General features: G+C 38.4%; 2 protein-coding genes across 4 annotated transcripts in view; one reads left to right on the forward strand and one right to left on the reverse strand.

The window, feature by feature from the left end:
• CTNNA1 (catenin alpha 1) overlaps positions 1 to 22,174 on the reverse strand; it is a 171,826-nt gene that overhangs the window by 61,623 nt on the left and 88,029 nt on the right. The gene's annotated exons all lie outside the window — the stretch shown is intronic.
• On the forward strand, positions 1,127 to 4,170 carry LRRTM2 (leucine rich repeat transmembrane neuronal 2). Of its 2 annotated transcripts, none has more exons than XM_043465387.1 (2): positions 1,127 to 1,559; positions 2,334 to 4,170. In XM_043465387.1, the coding sequence occupies exons 1-2, from the start codon at positions 1,530 to 1,532 to the stop codon at positions 3,450 to 3,452; spliced, it is 1,149 nt and encodes a 382-aa protein (XP_043321322.1). In that variant the 5' UTR covers positions 1,127 to 1,529; the 3' UTR covers positions 3,453 to 4,170. The 2 variants fall into 2 exon arrangements, with proteins under 2 accessions (XP_043321322.1, XP_043321321.1); XM_043465386.1 differs by having other exon boundaries at positions 1,129 to 1,559; positions 1,906 to 4,170.

Raw genomic sequence — 22,174 nt, forward strand, 5'->3', positions numbered from 1 at the left:
AAATTCTGAAAAGTGATACTGTTCGACAGGAAAAGATAGTGTTAGGTCAAGTAAAAACAGCCAAAGCAAAAATCCTATTCCAAAGTATAAGTGACCTTTTGTATTCCCTAGAGAGATTCTAACAACAGTGAGTATGAGAATCGAAGTTGGTTCTTAAGTGTGCCAACAGGCCTGTTGAGCATGCAAATGCTCTATTGTTTGAGGGCCACAATACCCCAACCCAGATCAGTAGAGGCTTTTAGCTTAAGGAGTAAGTGAAATTCTGAGGGAAATACAAGCAACCATGTCAGAATCTAGCCATGCTGTACCACTTGTCCTAAATAATTTCTGTTCCACTGTTAACACTTACAGCATGCAATATTAAATGACTATATCAACCTACCCTTTTCTCCTACCAAGACATCCAAAAATTTCTGGATTATTATTTTTCAGTTAGTATTGTGATAAAACACTATTATATAAAATAAGGCAGAGAAGGAGAAATCATTTTAACTAGCTTTCTCTTAAAATTCTCAAAGAGTAGAATAACCAAATTCTCTGTTTTCCAACCTTTCCCCCCCTTTATTCTTGGTTTATAACACTAAACTCTTAATGGCGAAGAAGCAAAGCCCACTGAGCTAGTTTACCAACACATCTGAGGCAAATCATAGTCATAACTTCTATTTTAACCAAGCATGACAACCAGGTGATTGAGTAGCTTTCCAAACTACCAGAGCAGCAGGCACTCGCATAGGCTGCTGTTAAATCAGCACTTCATAAATCGTGCAGGCTCCTGCCCATTTAGATGATCTCTCTGTGCAGAATCGGCAGTCTAACGCTGGCTCTTCCAAGCATTAAAAAATCGTCACTCTGCTAACCCAACTCACTGTTCAGACGGATCTTCTTGAATGCAGCCTTTATTACAACCTCAGTGCTGCTTCCTACACTGAAGGAATACCATGTTTTCAGGTCAGGAGTTCTTCTTTCTCGCTTTATTATAATCGGGGGTCTTACAACGACCCCGATATTGTTACAAAGCACGCTGCTTTATAACAGTAAAGCTTCTGGAAAACCCAAACAAAAGACACGTCACCCGGTGACGTCAGCCTATATACAGTTCTGTGTGGTCGCAGCACATAAGCAAATCCATTCTTGTGCCGTTTCTCGGAAAAGCTTTTCAGTAAATGCACTCATGCTGCTCCAGGAGCTCTTCTCTGCAACAAGCCGCCCATCTGCCATCAACAAGTTAAGACCGAGAGAGCTAACGGCTGCGGAAAGGAGAGGCTGAAGCTTTGATTAACCAGCTGAGCAGTTAGAGGAGGACGAAATTAATAACTTATATTCAAAACTGATTTAGGGGATCAGAGTGGTCAAAGAAAATGAAACCAATGCTTTCAAGAGGAATATCCTAAGGAAAAAACAACTTGCCCTGGTGGATTTCAATTTTACTCAGAAAGCCTGGGACACAGAAAACAGGAAACTGGTCAAAGGCTCCTGCATGTTAGAGCCTTTTACAGACTCACTGCGTTGAGTCTGACAACCGAGACTGAATGCAGCCTCCAATGTGCTCAGAAGAATGGGTAAGTCCATGTATTTAATGTGTCTTGTACAGTCAGCAAGGAGTCACGCTTTTAAAATAAGCCATTGAATTCACATTTTATGAGAGAAATCACTTGTCACATTTTTGGATTTTGAGGTTTAGGTAAAATATATATTGCTGATGACAGGATGTGTTGTATCTCCTTTCTTAATGGTTTAAGTTTTGTTCTAGTCATACTAACAAGGTTAGTTTTTCTACAGCAAATGAAAAAATAAGTTATATGTAGTGAAATCTTTTGCCATAATGTTGTTGTTGTTTTCTAAAAGCCCGTATGCTCTGCTGAAAAATATTCTATCTTCTTGTTTTCCTTAAATTATATTCTGCAGGCTTACATTTCAAGTGGCCATTAGGGGCCCCTATGCTAGCAGCAATATATGCAATGAGTATGGTTTTAAAAATGCTGCCTGCGCTGGGTATGGCGTGTCCACCCAAATGCCGCTGTGAGAAGCTGCTCTTCTACTGCGACTCTCAGGGCTTCCACTCAGTGCCAAACACCACGGACAAGGGCTCTCTGGGCCTGTCCCTGAGGCACAATCACATCACAGAGCTCGAAAGGGATCAATTTGCCAGCTTCAGTCAACTCACCTGGCTCCACTTAGACCACAATCAAATATCAACAGTAAAAGAAGATGCTTTTCAAGGACTATATAAACTTAAGGAATTAATCTTGAGTTCCAACAAAATATTTTATTTGCCAAACACAACTTTTACCCAACTGATTAACCTGCAAAATTTGGACCTGTCTTTTAATCAGCTGTCATCTCTGCACCCAGAGCTCTTCTATGGCCTCCGGAAGCTGCAGACCTTGCATTTACGGTCCAACTCCCTGCGGACTATCCCAGTACGCCTGTTCTGGGACTGTCGTAGTCTGGAGTTTCTGGATTTGAGCACAAACCGTTTGCGAAGTTTGGCTCGCAATGGATTTGCGGGATTAATCAAACTGAGAGAGCTTCATCTAGAGCACAACCAGCTGACGAAGATTAATTTTGCTCATTTCCTACGGCTAAGCAGTCTGCACACGCTCTTCTTACAGTGGAACAAAATTAGCAACTTGACATGTGGGATGGAGTGGACCTGGGGCACTTTAGAAAAACTAGACTTGACTGGAAATGAAATAAAAGCCATCGATCTGACAGTATTTGAAACGATGCCTAATCTTAAAACACTCCTCATGGATAACAACAAGTTAAACAGCCTTGATTCCAAGATCTTAAACTCCCTGAGGTCCCTCACCACCGTTGGCCTCTCTGGCAATCTGTGGGAATGCAGCCCTCGAATATGTGCTTTGGCCTCCTGGCTGGGCAGTTTCCAAGGTCGGTGGGAGCATTCCATCCTATGCCACAGCCCCGACCACACCCAGGGAGAGGATATACTAGATGCAGTCCATGGATTTCAGCTCTGCTGGAATTTATCAACCACCGTCACTGCCATGGCTACAACTTATAAAGATCCAACCACTGAATACACAAAAAGAATAAGCTCATCAAGTTACCATGTGGGAGACAAAGAAATCCCAACTACTGCAGGCATAGCAGTTACTACTGAGGAACACTTCCCGGAACCAGACAATGCCATCTTCACTCAGCGGGTAATTACAGGAACAATGGCTTTATTGTTTTCTTTCTTTTTTATTATTTTTATAGTGTTCATCTCCAGGAAGTGCTGCCCTCCCACTTTAAGAAGAATTAGGCAGTGCTCAATGATTCAGAACCACAGGCAGCTCCGATCCCAAACACGACTCCATATGTCAAACATGTCAGACCAAGGACCATATAATGAATATGAACCTACCCATGAAGGACCCTTCATCATCATTAATGGTTATGGACAGTGCAAGTGTCAGCAGCTGCCATACAAAGAATGTGAAGTATAATATCTACCCATCATCAAAAATTACATCAGATAAGTAACCTATTTTACATAGTAGGGGCTAAATACATATCTAATTTTTACCAATGGTGACATTAAGCCTAATTTTTCCAAACCAAGTGGAGACTTAGGTTTCTGACGTGTTGAAGTATTTTTAATTTTTTTTAAATGAAACCATATTTTAAGTGTTAAATGAAGCAATGCTCACATTAATTTGCACTCTTGTGGGAAAGTCTAAAAATGCTTACTTCAAAATAAGACATTTCATGTATGTAATTATAAACTATTGTGTGTAAACATTTACACTAAGGTCTCCATATGCTGTTTTTTCCTACTGAAAACAGTTTGGAAAGATGCTACTGAGCAGAAAGAGATATGGATCAATACTTGTTTGATCATTGCTCTCCACCCCAAGTACCACAACTGGCTTGCTGCTTAAAAGGAGACTTAGCAAAATTCTCTTGTATGATAATTTGGTATTTACTCAAACTTACAATTTAATGCCAGTGTGGGGAGTAGAATTTTATGTATGCTGAAGACTGGTCAATATTAAACACTCTTCTTCCAGAGTTTTTGCCTGGGTTAGTAGGTATTATCAAAGTCCACATCATGAAATCAGAACCCTTTATGTAATTCTAATACGCTGAGTGACTCTTTAATGTATTTAAACAATCCAAGTGATTGTGAAAAGGTCTCATTACAATGAAATCAATACTAAATAATGACACTGATTTCGTATCATATCTCCAGTTTGACTTATAATGGACATGTTGATTTTTGTGGCATTTAGATAATTATTTTAAACTAGTGTTAAATTATCACTTTACTAATTAGTTTACTAAATCCTATACTTACATTTATATGTGAAAAAAGATTTAGAAATTATTTTGGAGAGAAAAGAGATAAACTGAGTCAATTTAGCAATCTTATGACCAGCTGCTCACTCTAGTTTGAAAGCACACACACAAATACACCCTCACTCCCTGTCCCTGTCTCTCTCTCTCTCTCTCTCTCCCCCCGCCCCCTCTCCCCTCCCTGTCCCCCTCTCTCCCTCCTCCTCCCCTCAACTGTCATGATCAAAGATGCCTTGACAAAGGGGTTTAAACCTCTTTCTTCGGCCTTTTCTTGATCTTCAAGCCTCAAAAAAGCCAAATTAAAAATAACTGGCTAGCAACAGGCATAATACTGATTCTTATTAGAATACCTTTTAAAAGAACCATTTTAAAAAAGCACTTTCTAAGTATTATATGCTAAATTTTGACCTTTTAATGGATATCAATTCTTAATGTTTAAGAGCAGGTCCTTCTAAGTAAAGGGAACAACACAGATCTGAAGCAAACCTTCTCATGGCAGAACACTCTACATGCCTATGAAGCCACACAGTGGTAACTTGAAGGAGGTGAGGGGATGAGAAAAAGGCAGCATTTTGAAATCTGACTCTCCCTGAAACAGGTTAGCAAAGTTAAAAGGAAGCAAAGCAAATGGGCAACTATACATGATCTGAATCAAACAGAGCAAAGGCCCTGGGACCTGCAGCTGGAAAGGGGTGAGGGGGGAGATTCTCTTATTAATATAAATGTTGAGTAATTTAAAAGTGATAATGATGTCACATTTCTCGTGTAGAAAAGAGCCACAAGTATTTTGTTTATTTAATTATGATTTCCCCAGAAAGACTATGACACATTTAGGATTCAGATGTAAGTTACCAATTCACACAGAATTCTTCCATAAATGAGGTTCTAGGTATGTACTAGCAAAAACCATGAAATTAGACTACTGACTTGACTTTTAGAAGATGAAAACTGACATTTGCTGATGAAGAAAAAAAGGCATAAATTCTTAAGAGAAAATCATTACCATAAAAAAAAGTTATCCTTTACTTCATTCAAGGCATATTTCTTCCCAGGATGGAACTGAAACATGTTAAGACTATAGTTTAACCCATGAGATTTAATACTGAGAGATGTCTACCTACATTTCAAAGAAAATGTATCTCAGTAAAAAGCAGACAAGATCACAAATTATAGTAAAAATGTGCTCTCTACAATTTCTAAGTGGGCAGATTCATCTGGTCAAGTCTCAGTCCACCTCAGCAGATCTTGAGCAGTGAGCATTTCATCTCTTAATAAAACCAGACCCTAGGCCTGCCTGGGTAAGGACAGAAGTTGATTTCCTGGCATAGAGCAGAGCTCACACTTTCCTTACAGAAGGGCTGGATCAGAAGCCCCTGTTACAAATGAGAGCGCCACAAGCTAAAATTTACCAACCCATTTATCAGGATAATCATGGCCATTTGTCAGGGAACAGCTTTGTCACAATACAACTGTGTCTTAGACATACAAGATTCCACTAGCTCTGGAGGACAGCAGAGTAGTTTCCATCATTTCAACCACAACCCAAAATTAATTGAAACTGTGAGCAGAAGGGCGAGAAATATTGGCTGGGAATCCCTACATTAATCCTAAAGATTACAGTTAGTAAAATGGACCATCAGTCGGCAAAATCCTTAATGTACATAGGAAAGTAAATTGGAAAATCAAACCATTTAGTAATTCAGGGGAACAGCATAGCCAAGGCCACCAAGGCATACTTTTCAGTTGAAAAATAACAGATTTTTTTGGCCCTTCATTTTTTGGGCAATGCTCTCTGAGAAATGTGAGTAACAGTGCCAAATAGCGTTTTCCTTTTCCAGTTAAAGAGCAAACTTCACTTTTCAAATGCCTATAGGAGGCAAGATTCCTTTTAATTTTGGTCTATTTGTGTTTCTGTATGAGTACAGGTTTGAAGATGAGACTGTTAGTCAGTCATATGTGCTCTCTTTACCAACTGGTTCGGGTGGAAGAGCATCACAACCACACTGCAGATGCTGGCAATATAATGTTATTAGGCCTTTTGTTTTTACTGTCTTATTCTCTTCAACTCCCCCATCCCCTCTTTTTCATTTTCAAGATTAGAAGAAAATGACCACTTGAAAACCAGAAAAATAAATCTCTCTGGAAAAAGGAAGCTAATGAAGGCTCTGATACTGTACCCACCTAGTAACCAAGAGCTAGTATGGAATTATTTATATTTATTTCTGTAGCTTGCCAGGATTTCAATCACCTTTATGAAATTAGAGTTGATAAATTTACAAATGCATACAACTCAGAGAATACTCACTGCCAACAACAAACAGCAAAGATACTAATTTTTAAGCCAAAAATCTGCACTAACACATGTAATTTCTTAATGTGGCTACGTTAATTTCTGTACCAATTCAATGAATGGAACTGACTGAACTTCCCAACTCCACTAATTATTAAAATTCATCTGCTTACTCTAATGCTAGTCACCAAGATCTAGACTCTTTCCAATAAAAATGAGCCCTACCTATGTAGCACTAGGTCTTAATCCTAAATTCAAAACAGGCATACCATTTTCTTTAGGCATACCTCCTCCACACAACGATGGGGGGGGGTGGAGACTATAAATACCCTGATCTCTCTAAAGTATGGATATCAATATGAAATTTTGAAATATTATTTTTACATGATCATTTTCCTAATAAAGCAATACAGTGACAGATCTGACTCAAAAATCTGTTTGGGGACATGCTTTTCATACCTTACAGGTTAAACTGCTTCAACTAGAAAAAGATAAAAGAGATGAAGATAGATAATTAAATATTTCTGTTCCTAACCTAGGGCAAACACGTAGTACTTAATTTAAGGTCAAAACAAATAGTAAATGGCTATTTAAGCTTTCATATTGCTATTGCAAACATTTTGGAAATGTCTGCTACTACTGCAATTAACCTGTTCCTCCTTGGTAATTTTTAAAAGCCTAATCTATGGAATGTTTGATGAACCTTCCGACCAACACTGAAACTGGAAACTAAAAGTACAGTCCAAACATATTGTGTTCAATCACCCTAAGAGCCATTTTTTTGTGGGAGTGGTAGGGGGGTGGGGTGGGGTGGGAGGTGGTCAAATGGGTTGTGGGGGAAGGAAGAAGAAAATACTATTATATCGGGGCAGGGGGTAACCAAGTGCAGTGTACAGGGAAGTTTTGTTATTAAAATTATGTATACTGTAAAAAGTGAATGTCTGTTTTTTCCAGAAGCTTTTCCTTGGTAACCTATCAATTCTGACATGTGAAACTTGAAAAATCATTTATGACAGATACAGAAACCTTAAATGAACAGTTGTTTTGTACCATGTTCTCTATAATGCCAAATGTGCCAGTTGGAAATAGAGCAGCTAATCATCACCTGTCTTCATTCAAAGACAGGCAAAAAACTAGGCTAAGAAGTAAAGTGGGGGAGGGGGGCTGGCTAAAAAAAACCATCCAGCTGATAAACAGCAGTCATACAATAAGAAGCTGCTTTATCACAAGCCTTAGCTACTGGACAAACAGCTGTCTATAGGGCTCACCGGGCCCAAGGCTGGCCACCATCCCCCACCCCTCTAACATTCGTGTTCTGCCACAGCCTGGGGAACCTCAAAAATGTACTCAATTGCCTATACCCATCAAATAGCAACTTGGCCTCTGCCTCACGGATCTGTTAGTACACGTCCTAGCAGTACCTTGCACACCACCCCTGGGAGGGAATCCACAGGTCCTGACCATGCTGAGGTCTCTAGGATCCCTACATGCCCCACCCTGTCCCAGACAGCAGCTCAGTAACTATGGATAGGGGACAGGAAGGGAATATTTTTAACCTATCTCTCTCTCCTTGCTTGGCATAAACATCCCAAGGACAGGGCACTTTGCCTGGGCAGCACTGGGGGCATAAGCTAACCTGGCCTTGAGAACTGAATGCCACAGGTCGCCACACTTGCCAGGATGACCTTAACAGTTCTCCAGACCATCAGTGCAGCAAGACCAGATAGGCAGGAATAAACATCCAGGGATGAGGAGATCAGAGGGGCTAAGGGAGTTCTTACACCAAGCACCTCAGCAGTAATTAGAGCAGAGGCAGGAAGCACAATACAAAAATTGACTGCCAAACTCATACAGTATGCACTAGAGGGCACAGGTGATTGTGGTTTCAAGTTGCACAAAAGAAATGAGATCCTACCCTTTATGGAGTTAAAAGCAGAGTTTATTAACATAATTCTTATACATTTTATCTTGAAAATCCCATGTAAAGCCACATCTGATAGCTTTATCAGTTATTTTAATTAGCTTTGCCTGTATGCCACAGCATTCTCAGGTTCCCACTCAGATTTATAATAGAATTCTTCAAGGTCTGTTTAAAGAGATTTTTTTCTTTCTTTAAATATATCTAACCAGCTGGGTACTCAAGTCTCCCTTAGAGAGACAAAATGTACTACAAATTGTCTTTTACAAAGAAAGAAAAGGAAAAAGAGGTGAAAATCACAGCTATTTCCAACATCTCCCCTTAGCATGAGTTCCTCATCACTAGACAATGTTTTGGGAACAGTCTTAAGGGACACATGCTGAACCTCCCTGAAGCCCTATCTGAAGGAGACATTAAAGAGCAAGAAATCTCCAAAGGCAAGTACAATGAAACATGTTATACTGCAGAGCCCACAAACTGAATATACCATCCTTTTATACACGGAGGACCAAGAGCAAAGCTAGCCCAGGCCTCCTGGCTAGAAACCCAACATGACAGAGCACCTATGAACCACCACCACCAACTCTGAAGGCAGGGGCCAATGGCTATACCACCACCCTAAGAGAGAAGGCTCTTTCCTCATTTGGGAACCAGATTTTAAAACTGCAGCCCCAGACACAATTTCCAAAGACTTTTCACAGCTTCCATGAAGAGACTTCACCAAGAACCACAGTGAACAGAAGCAAAAATGTCATAACTTGACTGAATATCTATTTACAATTGTGCTCAGTGCACAAAAACTCCACCTTTATGCCCTGGTATTTCTACCAAACACACACAAACACACACACACACACACACACACACACACACACACACTCTTCAGGTTGCATTTTCTGGAAAACCATAAGATAAAAAATCTATAGCCATTTATATGTGTCATTATCATGAGAACCAAAAATGTTCCCCTGGCCTTGCTGCCAAATATTATACATAGAAGGCAACTGCTCAGCACCTCAAAATCTCTGAAAGCAATCTGTTTATTATTTACATTGGGTCTACTTCTATAAAGTCAAGGAAATTGAGTAAAATACAGTCACACGTACAGAATGGTTGAAATACTGATGTAAAAAGATCAAAGGCAGGGAGTCAAAGATGTTTCATAGGATGCCAAAAATTTCTTGAAACTATATTGTGAATATTGTGTATGAATCTAGGAATTTTACCAGATCCTAAACTGTTTTGGTTAACTCACCCAAAATGCCCTAACAGAGTATTCTAGTATACACTAGTTTGGCTTTGATCTACCTGGTATCCAAGGGAAAGAACAAAATCAACAGCTTTCGTCTGATAAAGGAAGCACATCGGTTTATTTGGAGGGAATGACACAAATGCAAAAGTCTGAATTGCCTTTAAAAAAGAGTCAGCTGTAGAACAATAAGGAAACATGTCAGTACCTCCACGGAGCTTTTACAGAACAGGTAGACATGTTTTTCACATCAACTCTTGAAAAAACTATGGAAAAGGAGGCTACACAGGCATGATGCATGCTCTGTGGTATGATCTAGCATTTGTGGTGACCCAAGGCAAGTGCCTATAAAGTCAGCAAGAATGAATATGTATCCAACTTTGAAGTACAGTTTGCATTTCCTCCTTATAATATCCCTGGGACCCAAGCTAGAGTATTCATCACTTAGGGACATCCAGTAAATTCCTAACCTACCATTACATTATGTACTTCCAGGCTAGAAGTACAATTTAAAAATCTTCCACTACATGAATGAAGAGAAGCACATTTCATGCATCTCTAATTATGTTGATGATAATCATAAAGAATGATCTGGATAAGAATCTATAAGATGATAACCAATTTCCTAAGAAAGAACACACTTAAAAAGATAAAGCATTCACTACTGTGAATAGCTGTCAGAAATTTAACTGTCTTTAAAATTTAAAACTCATTCTGTATGTCATTAGCAAAACCTTCTACATTTCAACAACAGCAAATAGAGACCTGTGATTAGAGACCTGCTCCACACTTGGGCCTGTCACGCTGGACAAGTTCATCAACCTTCTGTGCCTTGGGTCTCTAACTCTTAAGATGGAATTAATAAAAGTAACAAGCAAAAGGGAATTTAATACATGCAAAGTCCTGAGAACAGGCTGGCACACAGTAAATACTTAACAAATATTTGCTATTTTTAATAACAGTATGTGAGAACTAGATGTGACAGATCCATCTTTAATCCCATTAAAGACATATTAGGCTCCTGAGTTGCTCCCAGAAACTCTCTACTTTCCAGTATTACTTTCTACACTAAGTTAACATATGGTATCCAAACTGAAGACTGATAATTAGCAAGAGCTTTTAATAAGCCAACAACCTCGATACACCTCTTATACCTAATACTAATATAGAACTGACATTATCTCACAGTCAAATAATCTGCTTTATATAAATGTACTACAATATTAGACACAGCATTACTCTGATTTGGCTTTATGAATCAAGGCTAAATTTAAAGATTTAGAATTCCTAATTTCAAAATTACTTCTGAGTAAGACACTTAAAAATCAAGTCATTATATAGGACAACACGTATTATCCATTATCATAAACAGATACTATTTTTCAAAAGAAATATAAAATAATCTCATTGATAGCCTCTGACAATTTTATTTTAGGACAAAATACATAACTGAGGATTAAGCATCACTATAATAGTTTGGGGTTTTTCTGCTTAGGAAAAAACATACTTCAAGTATACGTCTAATGTAGGAAGCAGCCCATCCAATTGTGGAGGATTTGGGTCCTAGGCAGATCTGCCAGAACTACTGAGGGGTCTGACCAAGTGAATGAAGTATGAGAATTTTAAGACAAAGATAACCTATCAGTCAAAGAGAATATGTTTCATGATTGCTGGACAGTGATCCTCCATATTACCAAAATTTCTATTAAATATAAAACTTGTGTGGAATTAACCTCTCAGAATGAAGATCTACATTTGGTCATATCAAAGCCTATAGATCATGTGGCCCAGATTTTTCAATTCAAGAACTTCTTGACATTCTCTTTCCAAGATCATTATCTGGTTTATCCAACAAGGCAAACTGCTTTATCTGCTCCTTTACCCACAACTTTTCTGCACTTTCCCACATCTCTTGACCCTAATTGCTCTCTTTCCTCTTTTACAACCACATTCCACCTCTCTTCATGCTTTCCAAAACTCGAAAGAGAAGCTACTCTATTAAGAAGAAAAAGTTCGACTGTCATATATCCATTGCTAAGCAACCCCTTTTAAAGAAATAGCCATAATTTCAAAAATACTCCTTGACTCCACAAAACCAAATGCCCATCAGCTGCAAATGAATTTATACAGCTTGGGAAATACTATTAGAAACACAAGTACACATCTTGAGTTGTCTTCTTAGTCTACCCGTCCCTTTGTATAGATTCAAGTATCAAATAATATTATTCACCATTCTTACACTGTCAAATGATAAGAAATATGAGCCATTTAAGAATAGTGACTTTTTTGCTCTTAATAAATAGCACTCACTCAAGGTATATGAGCAAATAAAATCCCTAACATTCTTCACATGTTTAATGTTAATAGTTACTTTGCTGGGTTTATGGGGGGGTGGTGTGGCAGGGAATGCACCCTAGGGAATAAAGGACACAGGTATAGAGAATATGGTTCTAAAATCTCAGAAATGTAGAGTTCTAAAGATAATAGGTGGTAATCTTTACTTCCCTCATCTGTGCTCTAAATTTTCATATACATTTCAGAATTCCACTGAATTGGTCACAAAAACACTGATCTTTCAAGTGAAAGTATTTTTTGCCATAGCTTTTGCTCCAAATATAAAGACAAGACCATTAGGCCCTTCATGCTAGAACTGTCACCCATGGCACACACTAAGAAACTGGATCCAGAAATAACCCTGCCAATGCTACCTTCTCTCTGATCAATCTCCCTAACTCTCCCTTGAAATTCAAAAGGGAAAATGGCAGTAAGAAAGAAGGAAAAAGAATACACCACTTTCAGCACACTTCTATAGGCATTCTGGGACAGTGCCAGGTCACCATGTCTTCCTCTTGTCTCCTGACAATCCCTTCAAGCCAGTAGGTGCACAACTGCTCTCTGACATTTGCCATCAACTTCCAACAACTAGAGCCCATTTTATTATTTTGGTAAAACTGCTAGTCTAAGATTTATCTACTCCTCTACATGAAAACCTGGAGAAGGCAATGGCACCCCACTCCAGTATTCTTGCCTGGAAAATCCCATGGATGGAGGAGCCTGGTAGGCTGCAGTCCACGGGGTCACTAAGAGTCAGGCACGACTGAGTGACTTCACTTTCCCTCATTGGAGAGGGAAATGGCAACCCACTCCAGTATTCTTGGGACAGAGCAGCCTAATGGGCTGCCATCTATGGGGTCACAGAGAGTCGGACACGACTGAAGCGACTTAGCAGCAGCACCTACATGAAAACCTAATAGCAAGTGGTCAGGAATTTTCTTCCTTTTGATGCAGCATTCCTAAAGTGTCAAAAGACATTATAGTGCATAAGCAATACCATCATCTAGACATTCAATTTGTGCTCACTTAGAATTACACATGAGATGAATTACAGATAGAAGTCGAAGAGTCAACTTGTAAAAGCATTTATCTAAAGTGGGCCTGACGTTCCCAGCAAAGACATCACCCTAAGTTACTACAAAAACAATTAAGCAAATATAACTTTGTTAAAAATACAAACCTTCTGGCTTCCCAAAATAATCATCAGTATTTTTAAGATCATGCCTTATAAATATTTTATGTCAATTTTCAAACACACATACACACGCCTCAGTTTAAATTGAAGAGAGGATGGGTGAGGGGGCCTAGGGATTAGACAAAACCTATGATAGGCTATATTCTTTAGTCTGATTTATGAATTAGCATTTAAATTAATTGAATTCCAAGACCTAATATCAACTGGGAGTAAGAACACTACAGATGGCACAGATTGAGAAGGGGAGGAGTGAAAAAGATTAAGATTATGTTTTCCACATGTTAAAAGCTGAAATTCAAGTAGTGGATGACAAATTACCACACTCTTCTGATACATCAACCTAGGAAACCTTTAAACAGTTATCTATCAAATAACAGTCAACCAAAAAAGGATGGGATTCAAGTGCACCACCCCTCTCTCAACATCAAAGTCACATGAGCAAATCACGTTCTATTGGAAAACTAACAGGAATAAGGTCAACTTAATTCATGAAAATGGGCTGAAACACTGCATATCAAAGAAATCGGTACTATTAAGTATCCATATTACTTTAGGAAGGGAGAATGGTTAATACTACAGTAAATCCACCATTCGTCACACCTCTAAGTATGTTCTCCAATCCAAGTAGCTGAAACAGATGATCCTGCCCTCAATGAGGTCTGTGTAATAAACCAAAGATCCAGTAAGAGAACATGAGTCAATCAGAAAAGCAGGTTTCAATATGGGGGGAAATGTATGACTCATTTACTTGAAATACAAGGCAAGTATTTAATAAAATGATAATCATATATTGTTCTCTATCTTCATAGAGGATTGGGTTACAAAGTGTGTGCATTTATCAAAACCTATCGCATATTTAGAATTTGTACATTTTACTGTATAAAATTCACCATACAAAATTAAACCCAGATGCATGCTATAACATTTACAGATGAAATATGCCAAGTATCTGCAATTGAGTTTGAAATGAATCAAAATAATAATAAGATGGACTTTCCTGGTGGTCCGGTTGTTAAGAATTCACCTGGCAATGCAGGGGACACAGGTTCAATGCTTGCTCCGGGAAGATTTCACATACCTATGGACAGCTAAGCCCGTGCGTGGAAACCACTGAGCTCACACATCACAACTACTGAAGCCCTCGCACCCTAGAACCTGCAACAAGAGGAGCCACTGCAATGAGAACCGAGTGCACCGCAACTAGAGAAAGCCTGAGCGCAAAAATGAAGACCCAGCACAGTTCCCCCACCCAAAAAAACTTAAATGAAACAGTAATATGATGGACACAGGAATGGATAAATATTGCTAAAGCAAATATCAAAAAATCAATCGCAGAATCTACAAAATAGGTGTGTGTAAATATGCATGTTCAATTGAAAAGTTATTTCCAGTTCTATATATGTATGAAATTTTTCATAATAAAATTTGGGGAGGAAAGGGAATATATAATCACAAGTCTAATTTATGGTATGGGCCATCTAACACACTATTCTTCTCAACTGGAACTATAGTGTTGCATGATGGCTAAGAGCTTCAACTCTGGAGCCAGGCTAAGCTCAAACTGTAGTTTTGAACTTGATACCTGTGAGATCTTAAATGAGTCATTTAATCTCTGTCTTAACAGTATGAAGCTCATGTTCAGAAGATTAAATGGGAAAGTGTGTAAAACACTCAGAACAACTCCTGGAACACAGTGGTAAAGTGTGACCTGTATTACTACTACTACTTTGTAATATATTTAAATAATTCAACAAGTTCTTCAACGTTCACTATATGAGATGTTCAGGTGATATAGGCACTTGCCCTCAGGAGTTTATAGTTTAGTCCGAGGTTAAATTTAAGAGTCAATAAGTAACTAATAAAAGAAGCCCCCAAAATGTGAATTTGATGGTGCCATCTAGATCGCTGATGGGTTTAGAAAAGAGGGGGCGGGTGAAGAATAGTGGTCACTTCAGGGTGGTCACTGAAGAATGCAGTGGCGAAAAGAGCCTTAAGCTAGGTACAAAAGTACAAACAGGATTTCAATATGACTGGGTGTGGGGGGTGGCCAAAGCCTCTGATCTGACAAACTGATACCGATAAATGAGCCAAGTTAAGTCCAAATGCCAAGGGGCTTCAGGGACCAGGAAAGGTGCTCAGATTTAACATGGTCAACAAGAACAGCCACTTCAGATTTGTGGAGATGACTAGAATTATGATGGTCAAAGTGGTGATTTAGAAAAATGTATTTCAGTAATTTTTCTTGTTTTGCTGAGAAAAACAAAAGCTATAATTTTAACTATCAGAGAAGGGCTGCAGGAGAAGGTGAATGAAAGATTTATATGAAGGACAGTCAAAGGGTAAGAACCAATGGCCAGTTGAGAAAACAACAAATGACTCTCTCAGAGCTTTGCTCAAGAGAAATGAGGGCAGCATGAGGGGCAAAAATGTAAGAAATCATTCCTTCACTAGCACGTACTAAATAGAGCGTCTAAATTCCCATGTTAATTTCAAGTTTTCATTATTAATATCCAATCTGAAACTATTTTCTGAGAAGATACATAGTTTCTTCATGTTTTCATGTTTACACCTTTCTAATCAAGTGTCAATAAGGACTCCCTCTCCTGAATGAGACACAGAAAAGGCAGAACCTGTTTTTACTTTTTGAAGTATGGAGCAAATCCCTTGCTTGGGTCCCCTTCACTCTAATAAAATCTATTATGTACTCTTAAATTCTCTGCAAGCTAAAATTTTAAACTTTTAGAACAATAATTTGATACCCTTGTATAGTACAAATATTAAACAAATGCAGGAGCACAGTGTAGTGACAACCTGCTAATTTAACTCTCACATACTACAAAAAAATCTTATTATAAGGTTTAATGTGTTACTTTCATATATAAGAGGTTCGTTAATGGCTTCACTGTTGAGATACCTCAGTGAAACTGCTACTTTTTAAAAAACTGTGGAATGGCTGTCAATATAATTTTAATAAAGTCCCAATTGTTATCTACATACTATCTTAATAACAGAAACTGAAGATGAAAAATGACACCTTAAGGGTTACATTTCACAACAGCAACAAGCTTCAGAATTTCAGAATCCTTTCATTTCCTATCCAAATTTAATACCAGCATGTTTTTGGTTCCCTGTCTATAATCAAAGACTTTCTCCTTCTTTAGAAAGACTTAGAAACCATCATACTTTTACGAGTTCTTTGGTGTATCGAATAAGAAAATACATTTTTATTTTTCCAGATTTTCATTACAGTCAAGACTAGCTGGAAAAAAAAAAGAAGGGAAAATTGAAAACATATAGGGTTATTTGAGCAATCTTTTAAACACACCTGTACAAAAGAAATAGGAAAACTGTGTAAGAAAGTTATGTATTTTTTAAGAGTACATGAAAGGAGAAAAAAAGAATAAATCAGTTTTTCCCTCCTTAAAAAAAAGACTAGCTGATAAATTTCTCCACTTAGGTAAACCATGAAAATTATCAGATATTGTCAGGCTGGATGAAGCACAAGCTGGAATCAAGACTGCCAGGAGAAATATCAATAACCTCTGATATGCAGATAACACAACCCTTATGGCAGAAAGTGAAGAGGAACTAAAGAATCTCTTGATGAAGGTGAAAGAGGAGAGTGAAAAAGCTGGCTTAAAATTCAACATTCAAAAAACTACAATCAAGGCATTCAGTCCCATCACTTCATGGCAAATAGATGGGGAAAAAGTGGAAACACTGACAGACTTTATTTTCTTGGGCTCCAAGATCACTGCAGCCACAAAATTAAAAGAAGCTTTCTCCTTGGAAGAAAAACTGTGACAAACCTAGACGGTAGAGTAAAAAGGAGAGACATCACTTTGCCAACAAAGGTCCATCTAGTCAGTTACAGTTTTCCCAGTTGTCATGTACAGGTGTGAGAGTTGGACCACAAAGAAGACTGAACGCCAAAGAATTGATGCTTTTGAACTGTGGTGCTAGAGAAGACTCTTAAGAGCCCCTTGGATGGCAAGGAGATCGAACCAGTCAATCCTAAAGGAAATCAACCCTGAATATTCATTGTAAGGACTGATGCTGAAACTGAAGCTCCAATTCTTTGACCATCTGATGCAAAGAGCCAACTCACCGGAAAAGACCTTGATCCAGGGAAAGACAAAGGGCAAGAGGAGAAGGGGATGACAGAGGACAAGATGGTTGGATGGCATCACTGACTCGATAGATATGAGTTTGAGTAAAGTCTAGGAGATTGTGAAGGACACGGAAGTCTGGTGTGCTGCAGTTCATGGGGTCACAAAGAGTTGGACACAACTGAGCGATTGAACAACAAAGAATTCTACATAATTTTTGACTTAAGGGACTTTGTCGGTAGTCCAGGGGTTAAGACTCCATGCTCCCACTGCAGGCAACACAGAGGGGACACTGTGTGTTTGATCTCTGATGGGGGAATTAAGATACCAAGTGGCATGCAGCCAAATTATATATATGTGTGTGTGTGTATAAAATTATATAATATATATATATATGTATTTTTTTTTGCAGGTATTTTTTAATTTAACCAAAGTAGGGGAAACTGTAAATGGGGAGATCCTACCAGATATCAACTTCTGTTGCTTTCTGCATCTCTTTTTACAAGAAAAAAAAAAGTGGGGGAGGGACATGCTTTCCCTTTCTGCTAGAGAGAAAAAACGGAGACTCTCTCACCCACCAAACATTGAACGTGTGGGACTGCAAAACACCTCCCCAGGCGAAGGTCTGCAACTAGAACCATTAGCAAAATATAGTTCTCAACAAAGTACAAATTTTTAGGAGACAGGTGGGGGAAAATGTTTTACCCAGTATGTATTAGATTTTCTCTTTTTTTCTAGAGGGTAACTACTTTACAATGGCTTGTTGGTTTCTGCCATAGAACTCGAATCAGTCTTAATTATATATATAAATTATATACAGGCTCCCTCTTGAGCCTGTATTATATCTTCTGTATTGGTATTACAGGGTTTCTACTGGTGAATCTACGATTTCCCGCATCCACAATAACTTTTATATATAGAACTGGCTGGTTAGTTTGCTTGGTTAAAAGACCAGTCATGGGGTTTGGTCATTGTAGAGATCAGATTTGCTCTTCATATTCTGAACTCAAAACTTTTTGCCTGTGAAATTGAAAACATCTGTCAATGGTTACAACTGGTACTCAAAACTGTGAGGATATCAGTGAAAATGCTTTTCACTGCTAAGGAGAAATCAGAGTATATGTCCCATGAAGTAAGAAATACCTCTGCATACAGTATAATATATAAGCCATCCTTATCCCTTTTAAATGAATAGTATCCACAAAAGATAAGAAAGAATAAGATGACATCATAATAAATTAGTCCAAAGTGGGGGGAAAAAAAAGGAACTAGGAAAAATGTCTATAGAAAGGCTTAGGGGAATTTTTTTTTCCTAACAGAGGGACACAGTAGGTCAAATGAATCCCACCCTAAAATTCTTTACTGTCACTGTATCACAAAATGTCTGTATTTTACATTACTGCAGCCAGAGAAGTTTGTCAAACTGTTCTTTCTTCCTCCGCTTCTCTCACTTAAGTTTCTCTCCAGTGATGCTTGGCAGCCTACTCATTCAGCCTTTCCTTACTTGAGAGCTTTCAAGCATTTACACTTTTCACTTAAGTCTATGGAAGAGAGTATTTCAATAGGCACAAGTCCTCTGCGTTCAGTTGGGGGAAAAACGGAAGTAAAAAATCTATGTCAAGACAAAATAAAACAACCTCTATTTGTCTCAAAGAGAATGCCATTACTTAGCTCATTTCTTGTCGAAGATTTTGTTTTTTAAACTTTGGCACCTCTCTCTGATTTCAAGTCTTGCACCAACATTTTTACTTGATTAAAGAAAGAACCTCTTGCTTGAATATGTGTACTTACATTCAATGCTTGCATTCAAGAACTTGTATTTCCATAAATAAACCACAGATACCCACACAAATTCCGCAGACGTAGGTAAAAATAAAAACAAATATTCTTAAAATTATTTACAAGTATAGAAATCCTGCAGATGTGATGTCAATGAGAACTGTGAAAGACAAGTTTACCATAGAATGCTATATAGAAGGAAATGTTCTGAAAACCTACACTAAACCAGCTCTATGATTGGGCTTCTTCCCTTTCCTGCCAAGACAAATGACTTCTAATCCTAAACAACTAAAATAGCCTGTGTGGGAAAAAAATCTTTTTGGATAATTGTATAGAAGCTCAAAAGTTAGGCGATTAACTTTGTATTCAACCATGACATTTTTACAAAGGAATTTTTACTTGGATTATGTCAATTTATATGATGACTCTCATTTGAAAACTCTTTTCATAGAACCAGAATAAAACAATCTTTTCTCTTTTTGGGGTACTACTTCTGCATGTACACACACAGCAATAGCTTATTTAATGAACAGTATAAACATAAGTCACCCTCCAACTGGAAGAAACATTGGAGTATTTATCTCACATCAGGCAAATGAAAGATTGTGATGATTTGTGTTGGGTCAATTTAGCCAATTCAGATCTACACTTTCCAGAATTCCCTTCCCTGCACAGTTCCAGTTTATCCTGTGTAGAAAGCTATATGCATGTGTATGGGTGTGTATAAATTTTAAAAGAATTATCTTTGCCTTTATAATTTCTGTATTGTACAGTTGCACTTGTTAAAAGTGACTCCTAGATTTCTTAAAAAACTGGAAATAGAACTGCCATATGACCCAGCAATCCCACTTCTGGGCATACACACTGAGGAAACCAGATCTGAAAGAGACACGTGCACCCCAATGTTCATCGCAGCACTGTTTATAATAGCCAGGACATGGAAGCAACCTAGATGCCCATCAGCAGATGAATGGATAAGGAAGCTGTGGTACATATACACCATGGAATATTACTCAGCCATTAAAAAGAATTCATTTGAACCAGTCCTAATGAGATGGATGAAACTGGAGCCCCTTATACAGAGTGAAGTAAGCCAGAAAGATAAAGAACATTACAGCATACTAACACATATATATGGAATTTAGAAAGATGGTAACGATAACCCTATATGCAAAACAGAAAAAGAGACACAGAAATACAGAACAGACTTTTGAACTCTGTGGGAGAAGGTGAGGGTGGGATATTTCAAAAGAACAGCATGTATACTATCTATGGTGAAACAGGTCACCAGCCCAGGTGGGATGCATGAGACAAGTGCTCGGGCCTGGTGCACTGGGAAGACCCAGAGGAATCGGGTGGAGAGGGAGGTGGGAGAGGGGATCGGGATGGGGAATACGTGTAAATCTATGGCTGATTCATATCAATGTATGACAAAACCCAAAAAAAAAAAAAAAAAAAAGAAAGGGAAATATGTATCTACACAAAACATATATGCGAATGTATTTGTTTTGTAGTAGCTTTGTTTCTAATATTCCAAAACACGAAATAATCCAATGCCCATCAATATTTTAATAAAATATAAACTGTGGTATATCCATAAAAAAAAAAAAGTGACTCCTAATTTCTTATATTTTGAAAGGCAATATAGAGTCTAAAAAGCAGTTATAATTAAACTATAGTAGTGTCACCAGATTCACTGGATCCTGGGAAGGAAAGTACGACGGTGTAAAAAGGAAGGGATGGGACAGAAAACAGAAGAATGAAGGCAGTGAAAAGAGGATGTACAGTGGAAAAGAGGCTGAAATCATTGATCTGGAAAACTGCTAAGAAAGAGGTGAAAGTAGCCCTCTGAACTGAGCCTGGAAGCAGGAAATGTTGATGGAGGCAGGGGTCAGGGGTGGCTATTAGCCCACAGCCCCAATGCACTGAGGAACTGTTAAAAGTGTTGCAATATCTCTCACACACACACTCACACCAATACTTAAAATAATGCCAGGCCTGATAGAGGCTTCCAGAATCCTGCTCCAGCACAACAGCATGCTGACTGGGCAGCACCCACATTAACTAGTTGTACCTATAATGAGTATCTCCCCGACTTAAAGACAGAAACCATCCATTCCCGTCATAGTTCACCTTTACCCCCAAGCACTGCAGCATAACTTCCCAAGAAGACCAGTTGCCTTGATCAACTTGAAAATCACCTGAAGATGTGAAATTTAGGGACCTAGAAGCCCAGGTGTCAGATATCAAGCACAATAGTGCCCAGCAATATAAGAAGAGAGGCTCAGTGAGATAGGAGCCCAGTAAAGAGGCAACATGGTTTCCCCTCTCCCGATTACCTATGATATACTCAACACAGAATATTTTGTGAAATTCTCCCTAAAACTGCACTCCCCAGGCATCTATCACTGGTTACATTACTGCATGTTTTCCACTGGCACAAGACAAAGAGGACTTTTGTTTGTCTGTTTACTAATAGTCTTTCTTCCTATAGCACAGTGTGGCAGTGTTTCTACCATGGCTGTAGGCAATGCACAACATCCCCTACACTGAATCTAAAAACTCCTTCTGTATGGCTGAGGTTAAAGGTTCAATATTAGAAAGCAGCAACTACTATCAGTCACAAAAAGACTTGTTAGCCAGGGTTCCCCAACCCCCAGTAGTGGTTAATAGGCAAGAGTCATAGAGGTATTATCTTTGGGGCTCTAAAACCAGAAAGCATCAGTCAATGCTTTTTCTGGACAAGAGCCAGAGTTATGAGTTAAAGACCACAGGAATTTTCAGATATGCAAAACTGAAAGAGACTACAGTAAAATGATAAAACCTTGAAAATTATTATAGTGAATGGAGACCACTATAAACCATCTGTGATGAGAAAAGGTAATAAATTATGAAGTGTAAAGAGATCTGACACTCTGAAATAAACATTTCAAAGAGAACAGTAAATGCCTATTGGCTATACAGATAATACACTAAGATGTGCTGTCATAATAGTAAT

This window comes from Cervus canadensis, chromosome 4 (genome assembly GCF_019320065.1).
Source record: "Cervus canadensis isolate Bull #8, Minnesota chromosome 4, ASM1932006v1, whole genome shotgun sequence".
NCBI lineage: Eukaryota > Metazoa > Chordata > Mammalia > Artiodactyla > Cervidae > Cervus > Cervus canadensis.